The following is a 20,509-nucleotide window of genomic DNA, read 5'->3' as shown; positions in this document are numbered from 1 at the left end:
TTTTCAGTGTTAACTCTTCAAGTGCCTCTGTTGGTTGCCTTTTTTCATGTTGGATTATTGGATGGGTAATTAAAACTTCTTCCATTCATCTTTCATGGCCATTCCTGTACACTCTTAAAAAATTATAAGTTCTGCATTGTACATGCAGTATGAAGAGACTTTCAATCTTGCATAATGGTTCTGACCACAAGTGATATATTTTGGAGTCCAATAATTTCACTTGGATGTGTGGTCATTTGATTCACAGTATGCCCATTTAGGGTCACTGAGGAATTTTTTTTTCCATGTACCCATCCTTAACAGTGTTTAAACAGGAGGGGTTTGGAGATATAAGGTGAAGCTTCTCTACTTTGTCCAAATATAACAAATTAAAAATAAATTTGTATTTCCTGCTATACAAACCTACACTTTCATGTATAGAGCATTTGCGCACTTGTTGCTCTTCAGCTCTTCTGATTTGTCTCTGAAAAAAAAAAACCTAAAGCAAGGCCAATGGTAACATATGACCTGGGATGGCCTGCCTTCTCCCAATGTGTGAGTCAACCTGTCTGCAGTTACACACTGTCTCCTAAGAGTAGTGAGAGATCAAAACTATCCGGGGTGGTACTAGGAGGGTACATTTATCTACATGAAAGCATAAGTTCGTATATTAGGAAAAATACAAATTTCTTGTAATTTATTTGTTCCAACACGTATATGAACCTACGCTGTCATATTTGGGGCTTCACTCTGAGGTTGGCAGACAGTCTTTCCTAGGTAATAATTTCATGTCAAAATGTTGTGTTAAAATATCACGAACAAAATGTCGCCCGTCAAAATGTTATGCGACAAAATGCCGCGCATCAGTATGTTGTCTGTCCCTGTCAAAATGTCGTGTGTCAGTTATGCTTACATTATAAATGCAGTTACTGACTTATGCTAAGAGCATAATGGCTAAGCAAACAGGGCAAATAAATACAAACGTATGTGTTTTGGCACTCATTTTCATTCAATTTTATTAATCTGTTTTAGTCTGTTTTGGGGAAATTCATTTTTATGAAATGTTTCAGTGCCTCTGGAATTTGTGAAAAGCCAGGAAGGCGGCAGTCTATTAAATAACCATGGTTTCCTTTGTCGAAAGGAAAAAACTGATCAAGCTGGGAAAACCATTTGGAAATGCATGGAATATGACAGTGAGGTGCTCCACTCGGATTCACATGAGAAATGATGCTGTTGTAAAAGAGCCAAGTCACAGCCATGAGCCTGATCCAGCAAAGGCCAAAAAGAAAAAGCTGTAGCTGAAATGAAAGATCGTGCAGAAGCAGCTCCTGAAGCTAGCACTCACCAAGTGGTTGCAGCATCCACTGTTTGATTATCCACTGCTGTGCAAGGACAGATGCCATCAGTATCATGCCTAAAAAGAACAGTCCAGCATGTGAGCCAGAATATGCATGCAGCTCTGCCAAATCCCATTTCACTGGAAGAGCTGTAGATACCAGATTGGTAACAAGTGACAGATGCTGGAGATCAGTTTCTTGTGGGTAGCATCCAGGGCCTAACAGAATCATTGTTTGGTCTACAAAGATTCTTGGTATGAACTCTGACGAATTGTGGGGGTGTTTCACAATACAAACACTGACGACATTTTGGCTCACAAAATTTTGACAGTGATGACAACATTGTGACGGGCTACATTTATGTCAGCAACATACTGATGTGATACGTAGGTAAGAAGGTGGAAGTGTGCCTACCAAACTGTCTATTTAAGCATATGCAAAGGTTCAATAAATATGAAGCCTTACACATCAAGACCCTCTTCCAGACTCCCACCCGGAGGGCCTAGATGACAGAGATTCTTCTTGATCGCCACCGAAGGTTCTATACCTCTGATGTCATAACTCCTTACTTTGGATGGAGAAGGTTCTCTGCTGTATTCCAGCTGGTATGCCCTCACAATCACTTCTCTCAACTAGAAGGATTGGTGTTCCTTGATATCTCCCTTTTCTCCTGACCTGCACTTAAGAAGTCTCCTGCAGGTAGGTCTACGAGGGGCTGTACATTTGAGGTAGGCTCTCAAAACCCTCACTGGTTATAGTAACATCTCTTCCTTTTTGTCACCTACGGAGTCCTTCAGGGAAGGAACGGAAAAACCATCAAATCTTGAGTCATGAGTGGCTGGATTCTGGGTCTTTGCAACGAAATCTGTAAGGAATGTGAACCCCATAGATGTCCAACTGTGGAAGTGGGTGACATTGTATGAGAGGACATGTAACTCTCCTACCCTCTATGCTAAAGCTAAGGCCAACAGGAACATTGTCTTCAACATCAAGTCCCAGTCTGTTGCACTTCCGAGGGACTCATAGGGTGGACGTCTCAGGGAGGCTCGGACCTTGGTTATGTCCCCCTCGGGGGATTTAAGTTCATGTGGATGGCTTTCGAAGCTCTTAATCATGTCCAACAACTCCCATGTAGACAAAAAATCTATGCCCCTGAGCTTGAGCACTCTGGCCAGGGCAGCCCTATATCCCTTGATTGCTGACACCGACTGGGACTCCTCCTAATGCATGAAGAGGAGGAAATCTGCCACACACCTCACAGATGTGTTGAGGGGATGGACAGCCATGCCACTCTACCAACGAAGAAAAGCCTTCCATTTTCCCCGGTGTAGTCCAAGGTATGAGGGCCTGAGAAGTTCAAAGATGCCCTTCGCAGCTTTCCCTGCTGGATAGCCTCCACCCATGAAGCTGGAGGGGGGCCACTGCTTGATGATACTGCATGTTGTGTTTTTGCTTCATTAGGGTAGGGGTGAGCAGGAGTTCCCTCGGTACATCCACTAGCAAGCGGAGGAGGTCCACGTACCATTCTGCCTGGGGACAAATTTGGAGCTATGAGTGTCATTCTCAGCCTTTGGGACACAAACAGCCTGTTGACCTTCCTCACTTGGCTGAGTGGGGGAAAAGCATACACGTCCAGGTTGTCCTAAGGGTGCAGGAAGATGTCATGTAGGACAGCTTTTTGGTAAGGGACTGGGGAATAGTACAGGGAATGTTTGTTGTTTCTGGCAAATAGGTCCAATGTGGGACTGTCCCACAGCTTGAACAACCTGTCTGCCATGCCTTGTTCCAAGGACCATTCTGTCCCTACTATTTGGTCTGCCCTGCTTAGTTGATCCACCATGATGTTCTTTCCAGGGATTTATCTGGCTGACAGCAGTAGTCCCCTGGCCTCTGACCACTAGTGCATCTCCACTGCCAAGTTGTTCAGGTCATGATAGACTGTGCCTCTTTGTTTGTTTACTTAAGCAACTATCAAGGTGTTGTCACTCTTCACGACTGTGGACTTGCTTTGGTGGAAAGCCTGGAAATGTTGGAGTGCCAGCCAGACTGCTTGTATCTCCAAGACAATGATATGCTGCCTTTGCTGCTCCTCATTCCAAGTCCCTGGATTGCATGTGCCCTTCCGGATTTGTTTGAGTATACCAGCATCTCCTGGGGTGGACAACGTAGCTGTACCCCCTGCAGGTGGTTCTTCAGGTTCCTCCACCACCGCAGGTCCTTCAAGATTGTCAGTCACTTCTATGCTTTGTAACCTGGTCTCTTGAGCCTTTCTCTCCCACCCCTTTCATCTGCATTTGCAGGAAGTGGGTAAGAGTCCTGCCCCTGGGTACCAACTTCTCTAAAGATACCAGGTGACCTGCCAGGACCCACCACTGCTTTACTGGTTGAAGGCAGTTCGACAGAAAGGGTTTGGACACTTAGTAGCTTGTCCAACCTCTCTTGTGATGGATAAGCCTTCGCCTTCACAATGATGATCCTCATACCCAGGTATCTGATTCTCTGCTTGAGAACTAGGTCCAACTTCTTCTGCTGAGGAGAATTCCTAAGTCCTTGAATAGTGCCAGAATCTCATCCCTGTCCTCCATGGTTTTCTGCACTGAGGGTGCCAGTATGAGCCAGTTGTCCACGTACCTTCATAGTCTGATACCTTTCCTGTGGGCCCATTACAACACTGGTTGGAATACTCAGGTGAATACCTGGGGAGCTGTCGCAAGGCCAAAGCAAAGGGCCCTGAATTGGTAAGTGATACTGTGGAAGACATACCAAAGGAACCTGCAGGAGATGTGTATTGGGATGTGGGGGTATGCATCCTGAAGGTCTCCCGGAATGATGACATCCAGTCCAGGAAGCCCAATTTTCTCCAGATCTAAGTGACAAATTCCACAACACCTTTCTCTTTGTCTGGTACTTCTAGGAGGAATGGCTCTACCCCGTCCTTTAGGTCTCCCATTATTGCTGGCATAGTGGGTCCTAATGCAGCACGGTTTCCACTCCATTCTGTTGAGCAGTTGTCTAAACGTACCTGATGAGGGGGAGGCTGCATGGTACCAGGTCTTACCAATGCTGTCCCGACTTAGTGGCAGAGGCTGTGAGTGGTAAGATGTGGTGTGGGACCCTACTCTGCTTCCCAAGCAAGACCAGTTACTCTTTATAGTCCCACCAGCCCTGTCTTGTCTCAATGAACGGTATCAGGAGCGGTGTGTGGAGGAGCAGTATGCTGCTCTGTCCTGTCTGACCTTCAAGGAGAGAAGTCTCCTCAATCTGCTCATCGAACGAGGCTGGGGAGTTGCTGAAGAGGAGTGCTGGGATAATTCACTCCTTCATCAGTGGAGGCGACTCCACGCCGATTCGTCAGGGTAGCAGAACATGCTCCTCTTTCTTGAGTGAACCTTCTACGGTGATGTTCTCACTGAGGTTGATGACATCACTGAGGATGGCCAGGAGAAGGAGTCTGACTCCATTGCTGAGGATCTCCGTCCCTAATGGCTCAGTGACTTGCGGGTCTGCTCTTCACTCCTTGGTAATTGACCAGCTGGAAAGGACTGCGTGGGAAACCAGGTCTATTCTCTTGCTACCCGTTGGGCTCACCTCCTTGGACTCCATCGCACCATCTGGCATCTCACCGTGATTCAGGTAATGCCGGATAACTTCCAAGATTTTCTCTGCCTTCCTTTTACCTGACAACTTAAACAAGGAAACAAAGCCTTAGTGGGTGTGACCGATAATGAAGGAGGAGTTTGTGGAGGCAGAGAAAAGGGGCCAGGGGGAAATGATCAGCACCGGTTCTCTTGAGATGAGAGTGCTTTTATTCCTCAATCTTTTCCCATGTTTTACCCACTGAAGAGACATTCCTCACAGGTTAGCGCATAGAAACATTCTCGATCCCTACATGAAATGCACACCAAGCAGGGGTCCATTGCTAACAGAGACATGAACTTGATGCAAGGCTTATCCTTGCCTACACACCAACGCACTTTAGACTTACCGCCTTCTTCCATCTCCGTACATCGAATCATCTTAGAGTAAGAGTGAAGAAAAAACACTAGGTAAAACACATGTTCAAGAGCATGGTTGCCCACGTGGGGACCCAAAAAACACTATTTCCACATTAAATCCCCAGGAAAAAACTCAAAACACATCTATAATATGCACTATGTAAGTAGGGAGGGTAATCCCCTTAACTACACAATACATCAGAATTATTCTCTACAGTCAGAGAGGAAGATGTCACTTGAAACAAGATGAATCCTTTGGGGGCACCACAATGAGACCAGAAAAAACTCACTTGAGGACAGAAAAACAATTTCTATGAAGGCAGCGAAGACGTAAGCATACTTCTAGATCTCAGGGAAGAACAGCCTGACAATAATGAAACATGCAGGGACACGAACACCCAAGCCACAAAGAAACTGAGCGAATGAACATGCGAGGCAATCAGAAGCGTGAGAAAGCCACAGCGGCTGTGAACACAATGGAAAAAGGTATGCTGTCGTGGGTCACATGTGACCATAGGCCTAGCATTAGGATTTTGTTTTTTCAGAGACGAATCAGAACAGCCGAAGAGCAACAAGTACACAAATAATCCATATATGAAAGCACAGGTTCGTATACATGTCAGACCAAATTTTCATTTTCAAAGGTAAGGTTTGACCATTAAAATTGATTTTTACTATATCTGTTGATATTCCCTGTGTTTTACTGGAGATGTATATTTTGTCTTTTACATCTTTTTATATTTTCATATCTTTCTTTTTGGGGAATCAAGCATTGTAGCTTTCTTAACTAGTTCATCTTCAATTTAATTTTTTTTTCTGGTAAAATTACTGTTCTTTGAATGTTGTTCAGTGTATCATGTTTTGTAGCACTGACATTTATCTAAACTGATTTTGTTAATAAAAGATACTTTTCTGACTGTTGAACAGTAGCTGTTTCTATGGACCATTCACTTCCATTTGTCTACTTGAAAGACATTTCTTTTGATGACCATTTTTGTAATTCAAAATTGTCAAGGTTAAGTGGTGAAACTTTTATCTCTGTCCTGAGAACTAGGAAAATTTAGCAATTAAAGTCTTCCCCCCACAAAAATCAAATTGAATCAAATTTGGGTCAGGCATTTTTTTTCCTATTTTTGCAATTTTATTTATGCAATGAATTTGCATAAGATCTTACCTGCAACAGAATTATTTGAACATGAAAAGTCTTTAGAATTTCCTCTTTTCATAAAATAGTAATGAACATTTGTAAGAGATTTTTTCATTGTGGGGCATCAGCTAATAAAATTTGTCTAGGTAATTTCCTGTGCCTACCAAAAAACTATATTTAAAGGATGGATGATTTCCTATCTAACAGGATACCCTAAAGTTTTACTTTGATATACACAATGCCCCTAGTGCCTTGAGAGTGGTCAGACTCTTGAAATTGGACCTGGCACTAGGAACTGAGCTTAACTTTAGACTTTCACCTAACCTAACCATGTTGGCTACTCATACTCTAAGGGTGATGAGGGCATGCCATTCAACCTCCTCCATCGTGATGTTCTAAGTGTCCAAAAAATCATTCAAGACCACAGAGGGATTGTCACTTAAAGGAAAATCTTAACAGGTTTCATAACAATGATAAAAAAAGGCCAGGTAGAGTATAAGTTAAAAAAAAATGCTTAGCTAATTTACTTTACAGCAAGTACTTGAAAGCGAAGTTATGAGTCAACTTGAAGTGGGCACTCTTTGAAGTGGACACCCTACGTAATGGCAAGATACTAGCTGTCTGGGGCTCTGATTGTTGAACTTCACTTGTTTCTATTAGCCACTCTATTTCTTTATCTCTGTTGGAAAGGACTTTCTTATGAAGACTATCTTGTTAATAAGAAATTTTCAAGTTTTAATTATGATAATTTTGTTCTCTTTTGAGAACCAGAGGCCTTTATCAATTATAGTTCCCCCCACAAAGAGTAAATGTGATCAGAGAGGCTCAGGCAACTTATTTTTTGTTGTTTTTATCATTCTGTTTTCATCAGGTATATGGTCATATGTGACTCAATTCTGTGGAGGATGGGAGTCTTCAGAATTTTCTGTTTCAATGCAGTGGTCATCAACTTTTGAGCTTACTTTATTTATCATGGTATGTACATTATTTACCTAAGACAACCCCCCACCCACCAAAACAACCTAGGGGTTGAATGTAGTTCTGTTGCAAATGATGATTCATCCTGGAAGAATTTCTTAGGTATACACTACATCCTCAGTGTCTTAAGGGTCATCAGTCATTTGAGGATGGACCTAGCAATGAGAGGAAGTTTTGACCTATTCCTTTTGATTTACTCCACCACATCAGTTAATTGAATTCTATGGTTGAGTAGGCATGCCATCCTTCCTCACCCTCTCACATTCTAAGAGTAATAAAAGTCATATTCAACTATACACTACGTGGTCAACAAAAGGTTGTCCATCCTGACAGAAGAACAAAAGAAATTGGTGTGGGTATTGGTGACAATGTCTAGCTAATTAGTTTAGAGCAACTAGTTAAGACAAATTATGAATTGGACCTAAGTGCATACTCCCCAAAGCCCCTGCCCAAGGGGCTACAAGTTTGGGGAGTTATAAAGCAGAAAGTCTCGCTTACCTATTATTAACATGATTTGAGAGAGGAATATTTTCTTTCTGTATAGCAGGTGGTGCTGGTGAGACTGGAGAGGCATTGGGTACCACTGAGCTATGAATGGCTTGATCTTGGCCATAGGACACTGGAGCTGATGGAGTATAAGGTGGAGGGGACACTGATGACTTATCATTAACCCTAATGGGTGAGGTCTCAGTTGAAGCCACAACTTGGACATCTTGCTTTACTTCTGTTGAAAGCCAATCAAAATCTTAATTTAGTAACAGTAATAGCTTCATTACTGGGAAGTAAAAATATAAATGTGGTCTATATAAATAAAAAATTCAAACATATAAAGATGCTGATACAATATCATGAACAAAAATTTGTCTAGCCATCTATCATTGTCTTTAATCCTCATATACTAACAAATTAACAAGTCTAAAGTATTAAATCATATTTTAGTAAAAATAAATAGCTTTTAGAGTAAAAGAAGTAATAAAACCTCTCAAAAAGTGTCAACTTAACAACAAACATAAACTGATACCTAAAAGCTTCAATGTTATCTAAGTCCCCTTTTACCCTTTACAAGAAGCATTACACCCAGGCTCAGTTTCATGCATTGTTGATGACTGGTATAAATGTATATACAGTTGATGTTTTGAAACTGAAAACTTTCTAGCAATATAACCACATAAATAGTATAAAAATACAAATCATAGAACAAAAACCATATTTTATATCGAACAAATTACTTAACAAATAACAATTCAAAATCATTAATAAAATACATTAAAAATATCAGTAAGATCAAATGTAAAGGGTATACAAAGAATTTTCATAACAAATATTCAAATTAAACAAAGATACATAAATACATGCAAAATTATTCAATAATTAACAAAAGATATCCCACTTTAATCACTTAATACAAGCCATAAACCTGAAAATTACCCATATCTTACTTTAATAACGTTTGTGATATAAATTTGTATGGAAATAATCAAGAACAAATGTTTCCTTCCTTACAGGTTCACTAAAGATACAAGAAAATGTAAGTTTCTTAAATGTCCATGTGAGATAAGGGAAACAAAACAATCCTTTGACATGAAGAGGGACCTCACCTATTCATATTTTTTTGGATAATGTGGGAAGAATTATAGAATCAAAATCCATTGTTGCCAGAATAAAACACATTGAATTATTTATAACTGAATCAGATACAATGTCAGAATCTATATAATTTTTCTCATACTGCCCATATCCAGTTCTCCTCCCTTGTGGCACAATGAACAAATTCAGCTGTAGTCTTACATCAAGTTCTAAGAACAAACTGCATGAATCCTAGGCAAATAGGTAATTAAAAATAAAGTGCAGTGAACTTTTTGTACATCCAAATACTACAAATTAAAAAGGTTAAAGTACATTCCAAGAGAGATTGAAAAAGGGACAACTGTTTCTCAACCAAGGTATGATTCTCAGTATTCTAGAATATAGCTAACATTACGGTACCCAGAGGTGTAAAGAAAATTTGTGTTTGGCCTCATTTTCCATTAAACAAGAACCTAATATAATACTTATTAGTAACAGGATGTAGAATGTATATGCCACACTGATGTCTAAAGCAGGCCAGTGTAGTTATCCATACTACTACTGTCTAACCTTTTCTCATCTTTGGAAAAATCTGTGCTATATTATTTTTTTCTATACCACTCTACTCCAGCAAGTATTAAATTTCCAAGTTAATTATTACTAACTATGAACTGCAATACACAACAGCCCTACAATTCTCTGGAATTCATCAGGTTCATATTGTACATAATACGTGCTGATGAAATCATTCAAATTACCTTAGGTTAAATTTTGCCCATGATATCTGAAAAAATAATAATTCTGACATAAAAATGCTCTTGATAAACCAATGTTCTTTTTCTGAAACAGGTTTTGATACAAAATATAAGTTAAAAATGCTAACTTCTGTTATCTATAAAGACCCTGAATAAAAGACACATTAATAACCCCACATATCTATATTTAATAAAAATAAAAAAATAAATACAATGCAAACAAAAACCTAAACGAATAAATAAAATCTAGGCAGTAATCTACTCATATACTGTCCGTCCAAGGAGTGGCAATGCCTGTCTACTGCCAGACACACTAATGAAAAGCTAGCAATAGCATGTCTTAGGTCTCCAACCAATTCATTATTCAAAAAACACAAGGGAATTTCACAAGTATATATTACAATTTATTTCCAATAAGGTAAAAATGCTAAAAATCATCTAATTATGAACAGAGACTAAAGGTAAAACTGCATAATATAAACCTCACCATGTGCAAAAATTAAACAAGTAAAACAATAACAAAAATATTTTAGCTAATACAACATATGGTTACTAAAGATTTTAACAAAGAAAATGGTACCAACAGCAAAAACAAAAGGTTGGAGAAATAAAACAGAGTAGTAACAGCCATCACACTAATCCACATAATTAACTCCTCCAAGTTACAAATGTACCCTGTAAACCTCATATTGACATATTTTTCCTTAACTTACAGCAGCCTGCACCCCACCCTAGGACAGTCAGTATAGGAGATTTGTGTTGAGTGTTTTCATCTTGTGAAGTGTTTGACAGCATCTACAGCTACTAGGTCAAAACTAATGGTAACAATCAAACATTCTAAAAAGCTGCTGCTTTTCAATTTTTGAGCATGTATTAAATAAAGCAATGATAAATCATAACCACTTCATATGAACAGTCATAATAAAAAGGCTCTAAATAAAATCTACTATGCAGTTCCTTACAGTTCATCAAAACAATGATCTTGGGTAGCAAAATTAACTCCTGACTGACACTTCTGTAAGCAGAGATGTGAAACATGCAGCTAAAAAGGGTATTAACCAAGAAGAAAAAGCTGAAATTTCAACAACTTTTTAGTTTCAGGCAAATGTTAATATTACCTAGGCAATTATTAAGCTAAATGTGTCCAATTCTCTAAAATAAATATAAACTGCAAAATATTTAGCCTATTTGAAAATGTGCTCTATGAATTACCAGATGTAAATAACAACATGTAATGGAAAGCATGCAAGACGTGTTCTGTAACGCTATAGACAAAGCAATACGACAGCAGGTGAGGCAGGCATTGCCACAACACAAGGACTTACCTCTAGTGCATGAGGTGTTAGTTTTCACTATCAATGGTCAAGCTGCCTAAATTAATTTCTTATTAAATCAGTTCATTAATGAACTCCTATTCTTTGGAGTTATTACCATTATCCAACTTTTGTATTATTGTAAAAAAAAATCTAGGTTATACATCATCATGAAAGATGCTCTTTATCATTTTTTCAAGTATGACAACAAAGTGATCTGCATCACTACTAACAAAGCAATGATCCTGCCGCAATGGATCCTTATCAGATCTATTTTATCACTGGAATTTGCTATGAACTTAATTACAATACTGCAAACAAAATGAAGCTTTCATTTTTCTTGTTCATTTTTTTATGATAGCATGTTAGTGCAAAATTGCTTAGTAGATGATTTTTAAAATAATGGTGCATATGCTGAGGCTGTATGTTACCAATGTGCACACACGGGTACTAATTAGTGCATACAAAAGATTTGGTGAAGTTTTCACAAGTTAGTTTAAAAAATATGACATTCTTTAGTGCTTTTGCTCACTAAAAATGCAAGAACCCTGAGGATTAGTATTATCATGTAGCTCTGTGAGATGTGAGTCAAATCTACAGACTCTCATAGGGCTTGGTGGATATAAATAGTTATGGCAAACTTGATAGTAATAATGATACCTTAATTTAAATTTTTATTACAAACGATCTCCCCAGGTAATTCACTTCCCCATGACAAAATTCTTCATTCAACAGAAATTGCTAAGAGCAAAGCATCAACATTCTGCATATCAATCCTATACATTATTTAAAGTGCATTAAACTTTTGCAAATCACATGTGCTTTCTAATATACTTGTATGTGAATTGCTTGGCTTTGTTGCTTCAAGTTCTTATCTTTGAGTACATATTTCTATTCTGATAACTTCTAAAAACATACAGTACGTTGGATCCCTTTTTAAAGAAATAACTTGATACAGAAGGTATCATAATACTGTTCCAAATTAGGAAATTAAAGTGTTCTAACTTCAGTGGTTTAACAAGACTACTGAAATCAACCTGTGAGAAAGATTAATCTTCATGTCTCTAAGAACTACACAACTTTTATTGGTCTCCCAACAAATCATAATAAATGAAAAAGTTCATATCCAAAAATGTATGATATTATACACCCCATTTCCTTCAAAATTTGGATTAAAATGCAAAATTATGCATCAAATTATCTGAACAATTCCATGATTAAGTTAGATATTTTAATATGGTTATTGTTTCAATGTAGTGAAAGCAATTTTTCATTAACCAGGCCCTGAAGATGAAACCATGAATTTCAGTTTGAATATCCTAATATACAGTAAGTGGATCCATTTTGCATCTGACTCTGAAAACAATCACACTACACAAGCATAACAGAAATTGAAAAATGGGTTTAATAAAATCATTGTGTAGAGTATTATGAAGATAGTTCCAAACACTACCACACATCAGAACCACATGTGATTTGCAAACAAGTATACTAAATGGATCAGAATTCAAAGATTATTGCTGAAAATCTCATTAACACAAACTGATTGTCAAACATTACTGTGTACATGTGAACTGCAGAAAGTGATACCATACTGTGAATACTGGTATTAGCATATCATAATTTAGTATACAGTCCTTTAGTGTACGCTAAAACACTACCTGATTAGTTAACAGCTGAGAAGAATAGAAAAAGCAAAGAACTGACCCATAATGTATTCTCTCTCTAGTAACTTGCTAACAACAAAGCTGATCAATTATTGTTCTTTGGACGCCACAGGAACAAGTTATTCTTGTATTGTTTAAAAAAACAAATTTTTTCATTTTGCCCAGCCTTAGTAAATTTCTATAAAATGCTTCAATGATTTAGACAAAATCTTTTAATAAACAATTATGAGAATAACATGTTTTAAGCATATCACTCAAAATAAACTTAGGAAAAAATCATCAGGGTGTTCACCTCTCAAATACTTTTCTGTATTGCTCCTCACCTATTATGTAGGAACCATTAAAATGTACCTGCTCACTCACTGTGTGAGTTGAACAGTGATAACATGGTTCAGAATTTAAATGAACTGTTGGTACATTTGGATGACTTCTGTAAGGGTGACTGGCTCATGCTCTCATGTCCTCTACATTCCTGATCTGTTTTCTGCACCCTAACTACAAAATTATGTAAGACATCCGATAAGGCAGCAGTTTCAACCAAACACTCAAAGGTTTCTTTAAAAAATTAGTATAGAGCAAATACATAAAGAAGAATGACTGAAAATAAAAGGGCTTATACCTAGCCATACACAATGACCCTCCTGCTTTACAGGTTGGCAGTCGATCAAGACTGGACTCGGCTCTACACACAAAGCTCAAAAGAATTCTCTTGTTTTGCTCAATTATGTCAGCTACTCAAATTCTATTTGGGCGGCATGCCATCATACCTTACCCTCATTCCTGAGTAATCAGACCCGTGCCAGTTTTATTAGCAATGCCCAATTGAGCAGAAAAAGGACAGCCCAACTAACTTAACTATGGCAGATACAAAACTCTAAGATTTAAATGTAAAATTTATGTGACCACCCTCTTATGAGTAATCACTTTCAAAGGGCAAGAAGTTCTGGGATGGAATGCTCTTTGGTACTCTTAACATTCAGAATAGTTAAGTTTATAATGGAAAATTATTATAGGGCAGAAAAAGTAAGAAAAATTTTTATGACCCTACCAAATGGTTCTAATGGTACAGATAATGCAGTTTTGGGGTAGGTCAACAACCCTATCTACACCATTAATCAACATTATCATCATTACAAGTTGGTTTACTGAGACCACTGAGTCACAACACTTGACTCTTAAAGAGCTTGGAAAGGGTTATATCTTAAATGAGGACTGAGAATGGAACAAGTCTGAGATTCAGTAAGTACGAAGAGATCAAAGTGAATGGATGAAAGTACCAGGCAGAGAGCAATGCAACTAGAGCTATGGTGAAATAAGTGAACACCCTGCATACACAAATCAAGGGAGTCTTTTGATGTTGTAGATCAACAGACAAAGACCTCCAAATTAAACAACATAGAATATAGAAAGGTGGGCAGACCTCCCCCAAAAATTAAAACTATTATCCTAGAAATATACAGGAATAACAGTCCCAGAAATCATGAGATATTCTCTTGAAAACTAAAAGGAAAAACTATAAAATGAACTTATGTCATACTGAAATTCAGTACCCTAACTTAATCTGGCATACAAGTAAAACCATCCGGTAATTTACAAGAAGCAAAATCTAATTTTTAGCAAAAAACTAACTTTTACATTTACAATATTCACAAAGAACATGGATTGCATAGCTGGTAACAAATCATTTTCACTACAGTTAATATGCTGTATTCAAGTGTCAAAGATAAGTTAAAAATTGTATACTAAATTACAGATCGCTATAATACCAACATTTATTCTGTAATAAAAGATGTATGTAAGCAAATATACTATATTTGTTTTTCCATTTTTGCACTCAATGTTTAAATTTACAACAGTTTCTGAACTTAAATCTTTCTGTTATAATTCCATCAAATCACCTTACAGATGAGAGATCCTGCATCTATAACACAGCTTTCTTTTAAAAGAAATGTTTCATTAACATCATTATCAAAAAGACTGTAGTAACCATCAACACACAAATAGCACAAGCTGACCTCATACATGACATTAATACATTTTCAATAAAGTAACCCATCTTGTATGAAAGATCAAAGAACAATCTTTATGTCAAGATGAATAAAAATATTACAATACTATTTCATTAGGATCCTGTAATTGTCACTTGATCTATACTAGATATGTTACCTTAAAGATATAGTTATAAGAAAAGAAAGATATAACACAAAGTCAATACTGCATGTAAAAAAAGAGAGTTATTTGCAGGAATACAGTAACTCCTGAAATCATTTCCCTTAAATAGCAGTCTCCAACAGTGAGCAGTGCTACGTAACTTTGCTACGATAACTCGGAGCAAATTCATATAACATTCATATTTACATATTTTACATATAATTTATTTAACATATGAAGAATTGTCATATAATAACAATTTAGACCTACTCATTTTCAAGTACAATAAAGTACTTACAGACATTGTTTGGTATTCAACATACTGTCATATCTATTCATTAGATTATACCTTGTATAATTACCATGTGGCAATCTTGGATATTCTATATCAATAAATATTTATAAAAATTAAAATGCAGTAAAATAATCCAGGAAAAAAAATAAGCAGAAAGCAGATTGTTTCAGGATTAATTGTGAGGTGTAAAGTGTAGATTCTACATGCACCATCTCAAGGGCTAACGTAACGCCAGCAAATTCATCTTATCCTATGAAGGCATATGAACAGACCAATTGAAACTTATAATATTGTATCAGTAAGTGCTATGGTAAAAATATACTGGTAACACTAAACTTGCACCATCTTATTTTATTGACAACTAAAATAACCCTGTCTGAACAACATACAGTACTTAACAATAATGTATGAAAATACTTACTAAATAAAATTATTTTCTACACCTCCAAGTTAAGAAGTGTCTTAAATTTATTGTATAACTGCAATATATGATATTACAGTAAGGGATGCTGTGTGTAGTATGTTAAATATTACAGCTTCAAATATTCTTTGGTTCTGATAAGGAAGCAGTCATCTTTCACATACTTAACAAAATAATGGGAATTTAAAGTTTCCTAATCCAATGTATACTGCTACAATTCATTCTTAATTAGGTCAGGCTCTATTTCAGTGACATCATGCACAGATTTCAACGGACAAAACGAAGTAACTATGTCACTTGATCATAAAAAAAATTCATCTTCATATTTTAGTTAATATAACTATCAAGTAAAGAAATTCAAACCATGTCAGAATGTTTGATGCAAATCTCCATTTCATAAAAGGAAGACCAATGAGTATATTAAAAGTTTCCTAAATAAACAGTTGGTAGTAAATCCTCAGTAACAGTGGTTACCCTGTGTCCAGGAGACTTGTGAATGCTGGCAAATATTGAATGCACAAAATGTGTTTAAACACAAGGATGAAAATAACTTAAAACTTTCACTGAAAGTACAGTTGGATGATACATCCACTTATTCTGTTCATTAATAACCAAAGATGACTAACAGCATATTATAACTTCAAAAGATATGGAATCAAAGCTTTCAATTTCCAGATGAATCAGAATCTTCATAGAATAAATATCTCCATAGAGCATCAAGTTTTATAAAAAAAAAAAGTCAACACAAAAATAAAACATAAGAATAAAATGAACATACAAAACATTACAATTAATTACCAAAGTTCACTTTCTTGATTTCCAGATAGTTACTCAAATTCAAAATCAGATGGTTGTAGATAGTGTCTTCTATGAAATTAAAATGCTATACAAAGGAATATGGATTTTTTCTAGAAAAAAGTGGTTTCCTTGAATACAAACCATTGCCTAATTAGACTTTTACACTGGTATCTTGAAGGACAAAACCACCTGTGACCTCAGATGGACGAGGACCATTAGTCAAAGTTGGGATGTTCCCTACTGATTATCTTTATAAAATTCATTTAATGGTCTATCATCACATTTCTATCATTTAATGTATTTTATCTTTTAATTTCACTGTTCACCAGTACATACATGTCAATGGAAAAGTCCAAGACAGTTTATATGCTCCCACTGAAACTAAAATTGTTTCTAAACACAAGAGGAAGGATAGGTAAATCTAAATGTAGGGGAAGAGTTTTAGGAACAAAATTTGTCTTTTGAAAAATGCTGTGTTTATACTAATCCTAAAAGCACTGCCCCACCACAGCCAAACACAGTATTTTATTCCGGTATAAAGGTAAATGAAACTGAGTGGAGTACTTCACATTTTTGAATACATCATGAGGAAAGAAAGGTACAATACCTGAATTACATTTAACCTGTGGATGTTGTGAAATAAACTATTACTAACATTGATACTGAATCATCCATAAGGTCTGCAAATAACTTATGGCTGGCAATGTATGTCTGCCTGGGACTGTCCAACTGGATTTGATAATGTGATGGGCATAATAAGGGTGAGATGTAGTTCTTTTAAGTCAACTATGGGGTAGGATGCAAGTTACCATACATAAGTCTGAATCTGTGAGAGCCAGTTCCTCAAAGAAACTTAAGGAACTTTGCAAATATGGATAAATTACTATATGTACAGTACAACCTTTAAGTCAATGGATACCATAAAATTCCCTTTCCTTTGATGGCCTATATGCAAAAGGGTACAATCTCTATCCTGCAGGTCTGTTGGATAAAAAGGTTGGAAAGATTTCTATGATAGGTGTTCCACTAAACCTGTTCCTTAATGACTGCTATTAACACCAAGAAGAACACAGCCAAAGTAAAATAGATAAATAAAAATAATGCCATGATAGAACAGCCAATGCATTAACTGAATTTTGGAGGTGTGTGTGTATGTTAGTGAAATTAAACATGATGAAGACTAAATTCATCCAGAACAATATTACACCTCATTATTGCAGCCATCCTATTTAACTGGCCCTGTCCTACTTTGATAAAAGGAATTTGAAGCTTTCTGGGACCTGATATATAAGAGTCAGATTTGCTTCACAAGCTCCATAACATTTTGCCTACCAGGCAAGTGGATGCAAGAAAAACAAATTTAGGATACCTAATATTGGGCAGTCATGCCTCTTCCCTTCACCCTCTGTAAAACATCTTTTAGGATTCTCTGTGCCAACTGAGGTATCAGCAAGTCATCTCCTCTGACTGGAGATTCTTCTTCATCCTACATAGGTCCTGCTATGAAGGTCTTCTTCAAAGTCTGGAAATGGCACAAAGCTGAAGGCAGTACACACCCAACTACAAACTCAGCAAAGGGGGCTTGTCCTGCAGTGCCTAAGGATCTTCACTTGGTTCTTCGTCAGAGTCCTCAATTAAGAAAACTTAGTTGGACCTAGCCCTCTTGTAGAATGGGGAGAATTCTGATGGTCCATAAGGTCCCATCTGTCTGCGACTCTTACAGTCACAGTGGTGGAGGTTGTAGGTGTCAGTGTCTGTTTTCAGAGAGGGAGGGCTATGCCGATCACTTGTTGACAGTGACCTTTCCTTCCTTGATGCCTGTTGGTGGCTTAAGTAGGACTGCAAGGGACAGTTTTTTTCCGTGTTATGATCAGGTTGTGAGTGAGAATTCCATTGTGCCCTTTCAGGTGTTGATGATTCACTGGATGGTCATGCTAAAAACAAGAATATTGATTACCTGAGCAATTCTTACAATCAGTTCCCTAGAAGATAGCTTGCCTACAGGCAAGAGTACTTCCAGAGCACATAAGCTGTCTGAGGAATCACTTGATATTTTGGAATCACTTAACATATCACTACAGTAGAATCATGAGGGGTTCCTTTTCTTCTTGTCAAAAGCTTGGAAAATAGGTCGTTAAGGACTAGCCAGACATGGTCCCATGGTACCAAATGCCCCAGTCCAAATTCCTTGTAGTGTAGCACTCTCTTACAGTGTCTGTCTGACTTGTACAAAGAGGCTAGCAGTTAATCCTCTTGGATATCACAATGCCCTCTGCTTGCACCTTCAGGGGGAGATAACACTGTTTTAACAATTTTGGCGGAGGAATGTCACTTGCCTTAGGCAAGGTTTGCTTCCCCAAATCTTAAGTTGAAATTAAATGCAAGAGTAGCTACTTATGAAGCCATGAAGGCTTATGTGGTGCAGCCAGACTCCTTGGCAGTAGCAGTCAACACTGATAGAACAGTGCATGTAGCTGAAAATACAGCTGACATAATACTGGACTGCTGAGACCATTTCTTATTGCAAATGATCCACAAATGCTGCATCTGCGACCTCAGTGACAGCTCCTCTCTCAGGAAACCAAGCAGTTAAAGCAAGAGGGGGTGAAAGTGGCAGTGGTGTGAGCAGCAATGTTAGCAGCATGAATGCAGAGATTGCTGCACTTGATAAAGGCAGCAATGGGATAGATAATACTGTACATCACTCCATGAGTCTCCTGCACATCTGGAGCATGTGTGGGCAATACTGCAGATAAGAGAAGCATGGCTTTGGATGAGGTGCATTTGGACCAAAGGATGAGACCAATGGCTTTTCACATGCTGAAGAGTCAGAGGATAAGTTCGGTAGATTTTTTTAACCTGTTGTTCAGAATATCCCCTTCCAGGGTGAAAAGCAACCACTGGTCTACGTTTCAATTTTCATAAACCAGACAAATATTCTACTGAGAACACTGTTGACCCTGGCAAGATGAAACAGAAGACAGGAGGAAGCCATTTGCTTTTTGATAAGCACATTGAGGCATGCTCAAAAATAGAGAAGTACACAAATACTGTATTGGCAAATAACAGCCCCAGAGTTTCCCAATAACAAATAGCACTCATATTACACTTACTTGCACCTTCCTAAAAATCACCTGATATTAAGAATATTAGGAAAATTTACACAATATGAAAATCAACAGCAATAAAGGCAAAGTATTCCAATTACTACTGGACTTGCAAAAATAAAACTTATTCCTGATAAATAAGACCATGTTACTAGGTTATTGTTTTCCCACAGAAACATGTAAAAAAAATTATGCACAAAAATTTTTAATAATATATAAATGGCCTTTGAAGGAATAAATAAAAGGAAGAACTTCATACAATTTGATCTTAAAATCATTAGACCCATAAATGAGTCAAGGAGAATGAATAAGCAACAGTACCTCTACACACACACACACACACAAGAAGAATCACTATAGCAGAGGATATTGTCAACATGAGAAAAGCAGTAAATAGTAATGATCTGATAAAAAAAAAAGAGGGTAGGCACATAAAACAAAAACCATCACCACAGTGATCTGGGAGAACAAGATGAGCTCCTGATACTGCATACAATGGCATGAAGACTGACATAAAATGGAGGTAAGGATGTGGTCAGGAGAGATATGCGTGTTCTTTTCTAGTAAACAGGCTGGTGTGACAGGGATATCTCTTACAGGGATAAGGGCATTGTATGAATAATGGGGCTGTAGCAAACTAAATAATGCTATAGAGCCCTCATATACTTGTTTTCACTTTACAGTACCCAAGCACATGGACAGGGTGGGATAGGTGAGTGAGACAGGCAGGTGAGATATGCGGGTATATCCCATTTTTGAGGTAGGCTTCACTTATCTGAAGTACAAGTTATTTCTTCCTCCATACATCTTGGATACTCTGCTCCTTGATAACAAAGTAAAAGGCCTGAGTAAGGCAATGGTTTGCAGTTTAATGTGAACATAAAATGTTTTCTGAGGGTTATAGTAAACTCCCTGAACTGTTATAAAAAAAATTCTATAACTCTTATTCTAAGTTAAAAGAAGCACTAACAAAGTCTTAGACAATGAAATATATTATCGG

General features: G+C 37.3%; 1 protein-coding gene across 5 annotated transcripts in view; it reads right to left on the bottom strand.

The window, feature by feature from the left end:
• Cdep (Chondrocyte-derived ezrin-like domain containing protein) overlaps positions 1–20,509 on the bottom strand; it is an 804,710-nt gene that overhangs the window by 138,520 nt on the left and 645,681 nt on the right. For all 5 annotated transcript variants that reach the window (XM_067085457.1, XM_067085454.1, XM_067085456.1 and 2 more), the window contains one exon: positions 7,935–8,160. In XM_067085457.1, the coding sequence (XP_066941558.1) occupies positions 7,935–8,160 (226 nt within the window). The remainder of the gene's footprint in view (positions 1–7,934; positions 8,161–20,509) is intronic.

This window comes from Macrobrachium rosenbergii, chromosome 42 (genome assembly GCF_040412425.1).
Source record: "Macrobrachium rosenbergii isolate ZJJX-2024 chromosome 42, ASM4041242v1, whole genome shotgun sequence".
NCBI classification, from domain to species: Eukaryota; Metazoa; Arthropoda; class Malacostraca; order Decapoda; family Palaemonidae; genus Macrobrachium; species Macrobrachium rosenbergii.
Note: the sequence above shows the minus strand (reverse complement) of the source record. Positions and strands in the feature narration are given on the sequence as shown.